Here is an 8,144-nt window from a genome sequence, read left to right as displayed (position 1 = left end):
TGGATGGATGGATGGATGGATGGATGGATGGATGGATGGATGGATGGATGGATGGATGGATGGATGGATGGATGGATGGATGGATGGATGTGCATATATTCCATCTTAAGTACATAGCATAATAGTTTTGTTGTTGCTTTTTCCACCACTAGATGATATAACATAAACAGCACTATTCAGAGATGCAATGAGTTTGAGATTGTAGCATGTGTTCCACACACCAGGGCTGGTGTCGGTGTAACAGATGCTGATTTTCCTGTAAAAAGTCTAGAACAGGTAGGAGTGATGAGGCAGAAACAAATCTGTGCTTCACTCATTCTCCTGGAATCTGTTCTGGTTAAATATTTAAGATTTGCAAACAGCACCATATCTGATCTTACTTCAAAATAATCACTGTGTCCACATTGTTTTCTTTGTCATTCTAGACAATATACTTATTCCTGTAATAAACAGTTTTAGATCCTTTAATACAAAGGTACAGCTTATGTCACACACTTAAGTCTCAGAATAACCCCCATCTGCTACTGCATAAAGAGCATGCAATGTATCTGGGAGGTTTTTCTGTACACCAACATTTTCACAGAAAGACACAATATAGCTAAACAGATTCGGCTCATGTAACAAAAAAACAATCTAAACAACATGTCAATATTACTTTCCAACAGCTTCCAGAACCATTTTATTTCAAAGCTGATAACTGACAGTGTATTAAGCAATCTGTACATATAAACAGATCGCAATTCAGCTCCTGTACAGTAGGTTTATACCTCAGCTAACTAGAACCGCCGTCGCTTTTTCCTCCCAGCGCCCATCAGTTCAGTTGCTATGACAACAGTAAATAAAACACAAAAGGAAAAGGACTAGTAACAAAGTGCTCCACCATGTCAGTAGTTCTAAAGAGCAGCTCAGAGGGGCAGACAAAAGTCTACGTCTATTTTGAGTGGCACTGTTTTGTGTCAGACTTTTGTTTTGAGTTGAATTTGGCTCGTTATGTGTTAATTATGTCGCCACAGTTACTCGAAATGCCAACAAAAGCAATAGCTCCCCTCACAGGATCAAGCCGCACGTTTTTATGTATATATTGTGAAGGGGGCACGCAGTGGTACGAGCCGCATTAACTGTACTAGGAAGAGGCAGTTATTTTGAGGTGTAGAACAATAGGTGCCTGCCTATGCAATGCATAGGGAGAGCAGTGACTGACTTGCGCAAGTCAGTCACTGCTCTCCCTATGCTTTGCATGGCAGGTCCCAACTATTGGTTTCTCAATATTCAGTTGAGCCCCAAATGTGTGCAAATTATTAATCGTTTTTATTGGAGGCAGGTGTCTTTAAAATGATAGCAAAACAAAGTGAAAGAAGCGTCAATAAAAATCTGTCAAGGGTATGAATAGTTTTGGATTCACCTGTGAAAAAAAGTTTAAAAAGCTGCTGTTGACATGACTGAATCTTCTCCTAAAGCTCATCTTTAACTCAACTTTTAGGGTTTGTTTTTACAGTCACTGTTATTTTATTTGAGTTGTTTTTATTGCACTCTGGTCAACTGTGTTGTTTTTAAAGTGCTTCATGAATACAGCACTGTGTCCATGACTCTCTGGTGAGTCATGGACACAGATCCAGAGTCTGATTATACTGTTGCTGAGCGTGGCAAGACGTGCTGTAAGTAATTCATAAATTTAACTGGTACCCTGGAAAACGGCGCAGTGGTCGATGCTGGTTCCCTCTGTGTAGCCCTCAGGAACCAGAGCCCACGTGTAGGTGTGATACTGTTTGACTGAAGACCAGCCCATCTGCCACACAGGAGACAACCCACAAAATACAAACTACATGAAGCAGATTCTTTCCATCATTCACTCAAGGGTTACAAAATTGATGCTAACGTGGGTTATTATACCTGAAAAATGCCTATCCAGTCACTGCTGCTCCACCCATGCTCTGATGTCAGACTGTAATGGCACTCCACCCTGGTTTGGGGGAAGTACAACTGTCCCACATTTCGAAACACCACCGCCGGCTGTTTATCCATAAGTGACAGGAAGCTCTGCTGTTGAGGAAGAAAACACACATGGCTCCGGTTTGATGAGCTCCGGTTTCCCTCTGGATGACAACAGCTGATGAAAGGTGATAGCTGAGCTCAGGAATGCAGCTGTGTGTGTATGAGCAAGCAACGAGCTCACACCACACACACACACACACACACACACACACACACACACACACACACACACACACAGTCTGTTGGAGTTTAGTTAAAGCAAAACTTGCAAGTCATATTAAATACTCCAATATTAAACGACAGGAATAATGGGAATTATGAATCAGATTTTGGAATGAGTTATCTTAAAAGTATTTTTACTTAGTCACAGTAAAAAAGTAATCTAATCCTTCTAACAAGGACAAAAAAAGTTATTACATTTGTTTAAGTAAAGATTCAGAGGAAATATATTTTAAAAATGTCAATTTCAATCCAAAGCACTTAAAATTATGTCATACTCGCTTAGTTTAGATCTATAAAATAAAAAAAATCATTTTAAAACTCATCTTAATGCTATTTTGTTATTTATTTAAATGTCAGATTTTGATCATTTTGAATCAGACCTTAATCTCTTGAGAAACGTACGGCTGCCTTCAGCTCCTCGTCAGAGATCCGATCAGTCTGGAGAAAGTGATGAGCAATTCTGTCAGGTGCAGGAGTTTCACAACAACCCCTGGACCATGTGGAGTCCAGATAAACATCTCAGGTGCAGAGGGGATTGTGGGAGATGTAGTGAGTGCATCGCTGGTAAGGGGGCAAAGTCGCTCTCCAGACTTCAACTCCCAGAGAAGAAAACATATTCTGAGCGTGTGCTACTTGTAGTTTGGACATGTTGCAATAATCAGAGGGTGTGGAGGACTGGGGAGATACTGTCACACCGTGTAAATGATACCAACAACAAGGGACAAAAATAGCTAAAGTCATGTGAACCTTATTTTTTATATATATGTATATATAGAAAATGTTTTCTTTTTAATAAGTTTCATGTTCAGGGCGAGCTGTAGGCTACTTACTATGTTTATATCCTGTGACTTTGCTAAAATGTTGTTCCCACTTTGGACGCTAGATGGCAGTGCAGCGGCGCTCCACGGTTAAGATGACAGACAAAGGAGATGGAAAATCCACACAAAATAATTCTCCTAAAGGACAGAAATATATTAAGTGAGTTTGTACATGATTTTCCTCTCATAAATTACTATTTTGTTTTTGTTAGCTGAAGACATCATGTTATGACTAAGATATAACCAAAAATAAGAGCAAAAGAAGGCAAGATAATAAAACAATAAGACTTGACATATTTCAGACGTCTCCAATGTATCCATGGACTTCAAATTGGCCAATCAAATTGGTAATAAATGTTTCATTACTAATCCAACATTGATTAAAGCAATTTAATCTTCAACAAGCTTCAAGGCAGGAGTTCTTAGTAAACACACTAGGTCGGTGCTTGTTTAACATACTGTGAAAATATTTATACTAAGTGGCAAAAAAAAAACATGCTGAATCACAAGTAAACATTTTTTTTATGACTTTTATATTTTTTCAGCACACAAAACATTAAGAAAATATTTAACATTTATTTGTAGACAAGAGTGTTTTTATTTTAGTAGTGTGATACACCATAAAGTGGGAGAATTTAATTATCACTCCAGACCAAATTACCCTGTTGAATATAAAAAAAAAAAAGTAACCAAGGTTCGGGCAACGTCTCACCAGGAGACCGGAAGTGAGGAGCCCCGCCCCCTGCTCTTCAGACCGAGTTTGGGGAAGAAGACTGCGGTTGTCCTTTTCCTTTCTATCTCTGACGCTGTTCGTCTTTACAGGCTCTCCTTCAAGATCAAAGGGGAAGCAGTAATTAACCACAAGAAAAAAACCCAAAAAAACAAAACAAAAAAATAAATAAATAAAACATCATTTGTTACAACTGTCCATCATATGCTGAGACGTGTAACAGTAGCAAAAACCCTGAAAGACACAGAACCCTAAAACAGACCTGAGGAAAACAACCAATACGTTATGGAAACCAAACAAATATAACAAAAGAGATAAACAGCAGTACAAAAAAATAGTGTCTCACATGTGAAACATTTCTTTCAACAGGATGTAATGCAGCATAAGTATATATTAAATGTAATGTAGCCATGGTTACATTTAGGTGCCATTTTAGTAGTTTATGTCAGGAGTGCTAACTGAGTCTGTGTTTTTGGGCCCATCGTGGATAACTGCTGATAAACCACCTGGTAGGAAGTAAAGTCTAACTGATGATTTATTTCTACGTATTTGTTGTCCTTTTCATTACAACATAAAAGCGGAACAGAGTGTCCTGAGCTTCAGATATATGGAAGACATAAATGTTTGATACCCCGCTGAATTGTGCCCCGGCAGAATGTTTTGGCTCCGTCACAGAGAACTGGATTTTGGTCTCATCTGACTGCAACAGGTTCTGTTTTGAGGATTAATATTTAATGCACTCTCAATCATTCAGATGTTCACTGGCAAACTTAAGATGGGGAGCTTATGTCCCCATACATAATGGAGCCGCTCAAATTTCTGCAAAACATAAAGCAGCAAAGTCATAAACATGGCAGGAAGGAAGTAAGGAGGGACACAAAGAGCAAAGGAAAGGAAGGAAGGATGCAAGGGGAAGAAAGGAAATAATGGAAGAAAGAATAACAGAATGAAATGAAAGAAAATGAGGACAGAAGGGGGAACGAAAGAACCGAAAGAAGGTAGGAACAAATGAAAGACGCAATCAAAGAAACCGAAGTAGGAGACAAAGGTAGAAAGACGGAAGGAAGATAGGAAAGAGACAAAAAGGGGAAGAAGTAACTGCAACAGAAAGGTAGCAAGACAAGGAAGGAAGGCAGGCTGGCACACTTAAGACCCCGGGGTTATAAACCAAGTCCGGAAAGGCATACTTTTGTTTACTCTCATTTTCATGCCGATTTAGCCCAAAATACATTCAGAAATAAAATACCATATCTTTCCAGGCTGCATGAGTCCGGCATAAAGCTCAGCATAACGATGGACCAAACTCCCTTCTCAGATGTGAGCAGTGTACCAGCAAGAAGAAACCCAAAATGTACAAATCGTTTCTACAACAGAAACAGTGATGTTTTGTAGTTCAGAGGATGAATATTTAATGCACTTCATGCTGTCATTGCTGAAGGGGTGACATGCTAACTCTGCAGACTTGTGTAAAGATTTCTCCACGTCAAAGAGGAAGGTCAGAGGCGGTGCTTGTGATAACAAGCTGAATATGGAGCAGCATGTGGTCGGAAGGCATTAGCGGCAGCATTTTTCAGCACCTCCTGATGAATGGTAAGTTTGGGTCTGCAGCTCGTTAGCTGCTACTCAGCAGATGGAGGACACCCAGGTCCGCCAGCTTGGCTTTAGCCACCTCCTCCCAGCCCTTATTGGCCAGCGGGTTCCTGGGCGACGGGTGCATGACGCCCTCGACTCGCACATTAACGACGCCCGCGCCGGACAGCGCCCGCCGCGCCCGTTGCTCCGCGACCTTCCCCACGCCGATCACCATGGAGACGTCCAGCGCCTCCACCACTTTGCAGAGCGCCGCATCACACAGGGACAGCAGCTTCTCTCGCTCCGCCGCAGGCAGCTCTGGCGGAGTCAAGTTCTTCCCGCTGGCGCTCATGAAGATCAGCGGGCACAGGTTGTGAACGAAGCAGTGGCGGAAGAACTGCTCGGGCTCGCCGCACAGCTTTCTGAAGAAACCCCAAAAGCGAGCGCCACTCACTTCGCTTTGAGTGCAGCCGAGGCCCAGGATCCGCCTCTTTGGATGCTCCTCGGCAGGGCGACCGACCTCACCTGAGATCTTCAGCCAATCAACGACTGACTTCACCTCACCGAACGGGACCTGAAACAGACAGAAACACGTCATTCTTACTGAACATTACCTGCGCAGTATGTAACTTTTATTGGAAAAAACTGTCACCATGTTGTGAAGGGAAGACAGATTATCTGTGAAAAGATCAATCTCCCTTAACTATTAACCATTACCATCTGAAAAAATGCATCGCTCCAACCAAAAACAACCAATAAGAATCAAGGGGAGGGTCTTAGCGCTGCCAATCATGCTCCACTAAATGTGTTGATGGCTTACCATTACAGAAAAACCCTTTATAAGCCTTCATCGGTGGCCATGCTAACTAGACTGAGCATTCACAACAGGCTATGCTAGCTGCAGCATAGCAAGCAGCCATGGGGAGAAAGGGAGGTAGGATGAGCTTGTGATTGACAGCGCTACGACCCTCCTACTGGCTCTGATTGGTTGTTTCTAGCACAAATTACCTCTCATACTATACTGTCACAACAAAGTGACAATTTCAACAAATAGTTGAAATTAGTTATTTTTCCTCCACATACAGCCTTTTGCATGCAAGCCAAAAACTTCCATTTTGGTCTAATCTGACCCCAACACCCTTTTCCATATGTTTGCTGTTCTTTTACATTACATGTGATAAAACAGAACTTTTGGCTTTTTTCCAAATATGGCATTTTTCCGATTTTTTTCTATAAAGACCAAATTTGTGAGAAAAATAATAGTTGTTCTGTCAACGAGCCCTGCCAGATAACCTGCCAGATAACCTGGCAGGTTATCTGCCACGTTATCTGGCAGATAACCAGGTTATCTGCCAGATAACCTGGTTATCTGCCAGATAACCTGGCAGATAACCTGGTAGGTTATCTGGATGATAACTCTGGAAGAGCTATCATCCAGCCCATGATAGCTGGAAGAGCTATCATGGGCTGGAAGAGCCCATGATAGCTCTTCCAGAGTTATGGGCCCGTTTCTCTGATTTAGGCTCCTTAGCTGATAGGCGACTTCTGAAGTTAATTGGTTGAATTGGATTTTATTTTGGAGAATCAAAGTTTTGGAAGCTGAACAAAAATGCACACCACACTTTTGAGATTTCTATTCGTGAAATAAATAAAAGTCAATTCAATATGTTTTCTTCTGCTTCATCGTATTTTTGGTTAACATAAAACACCTTAAAGGTTGATATAACAGTTCTGCAGAGCAGGTTAAATGTAAACAGTGCTCTTGCTGACGGTGCCCACCCCGGTCTGCGCCATGCCGAAGGGTCCAGGATTCATCCCCAGGAACAGGACCTTCTTCCCGGGCTGGCAGTACTTCTCCACGTAGCAGCGGTGGGTGTCCCAGGCGTACTCGAGCGGGTTGTAGATGTAGCGGACGGGCTCTCCGAAGGTGAGCTCCCGGACGAGGACGTTCAGCTCCTGCTCAGCCTGCAGGAACCTGGAGGATGGGGTCCCATCTGCGGGCTCAGAGACCCGGTTCTGTAAAGCTGAGAGCCCCGGTTCATTCCCGGACGTGCTGCCGTCCAACATGTTTAAATAAGTCGCTGATTGTCCAGCTAAAATGGCGCATTAAGTTGTTTTTATAGAACACTGCTTAAAACCAGAACACAAAGAGTCGCAACAGTTTCTTCCTCTGATGCTGCATTTTACACAGAACGCGTTGGTGCCATCTACAGGAACGTTTGTGTAATTACAGCCATCTTTCCCTCTTAGCCCACCAACTTTACTGTTTGTTCTTTAGCGGACATTTTGCGTCGAGTCTAGATTGCTTTAAGAAGATAGACTGCAATTATTTGCAAAATTAATGTAATTACCATCATCACAGATCATGTTTAGACCCTACATATAATCTGCTAATAAGCCAAACAAGGACAGGTGGTACCCCTCACCTTAATCTGAATGAAGAACAGAACGGTTGCTGCTAATTAGACTGCAGCCTAATCTAACCAAGAGGGGTCATTTGAAACATGCAGGGTGTCCAAGAAAGTCCAGCAAAGGTGACGACAGTCTCCCACGGAGGATTCTACTAAGGAGTGGAGCTGCTACTTTTGCACAGAAAAACCCACCAACAATCAGAGACTCTCCTCTAACTTGAACACATCGCTGCTTAAACACATATGAATGAAATAATGAGGTCATTAGAACCTGACTGCATGCTGTTGGGGGTGTTGGATCAGGAACCACCAATCTAAAAGCTACAAGATAACCGGCCCTCAAGGTCTGGAGCTTGACACTGATGGTCCAGGTGAACATTACGATGTCATACCAACAGC

General features: G+C 42.2%; 2 protein-coding genes across 4 annotated transcripts in view; both read right to left on the bottom strand.

The window, feature by feature from the left end:
* The window catches only part of LOC103465338 (calcium-binding and coiled-coil domain-containing protein 1-like), a 15,508-nt gene extending 12,795 nt beyond the window's left edge, over positions 1 to 2,713 (bottom strand). Inside the window, exons 1-3 of one of the 3 annotated variants that reach the window (XM_008410060.2) lie at positions 2,595 to 2,713; positions 1,891 to 2,040; positions 1,684 to 1,786 (exon numbers count right to left, since the gene is read on the bottom strand). In XM_008410060.2, the coding sequence (XP_008408282.1) occupies positions 1,684 to 1,786; positions 1,891 to 2,022 (235 nt within the window). In that variant the 5' untranslated portion in view covers positions 2,023 to 2,040; positions 2,595 to 2,713. The remainder of the gene's footprint in view (positions 1 to 1,683; positions 1,787 to 1,890; positions 2,041 to 2,594) is intronic. The other 2 variants (XM_008410059.2, XM_008410058.2) reach the window with 2 other exon arrangements.
* A 1,110-nt stretch (positions 2,714 to 3,823) lies between these two features.
* Positions 3,824 to 7,596, bottom strand: LOC103465337 (single-strand selective monofunctional uracil DNA glycosylase). The gene is made up of 2 exons (XM_008410057.2): positions 7,114 to 7,596; positions 3,824 to 5,908 (listed from the first exon to the last, which is right to left on the bottom strand). The coding sequence occupies exons 1-2, from the start codon at positions 7,399 to 7,401 to the stop codon at positions 5,375 to 5,377; spliced, it is 822 nt and encodes a 273-aa protein (XP_008408279.1). The 5' UTR covers positions 7,402 to 7,596; the 3' UTR covers positions 3,824 to 5,374.
* Positions 7,597 to 8,144: the final 548 nt, after the last annotated feature.

Source organism: Poecilia reticulata, linkage group LG5, assembly GCF_000633615.1.
Source record: "Poecilia reticulata strain Guanapo linkage group LG5, Guppy_female_1.0+MT, whole genome shotgun sequence".
NCBI lineage: Eukaryota > Metazoa > Chordata > Actinopteri > Cyprinodontiformes > Poeciliidae > Poecilia > Poecilia reticulata.
The sequence above is the reverse complement of the archived record's forward strand: the minus strand, read 5'-3'. Positions and strand labels throughout refer to the sequence as shown.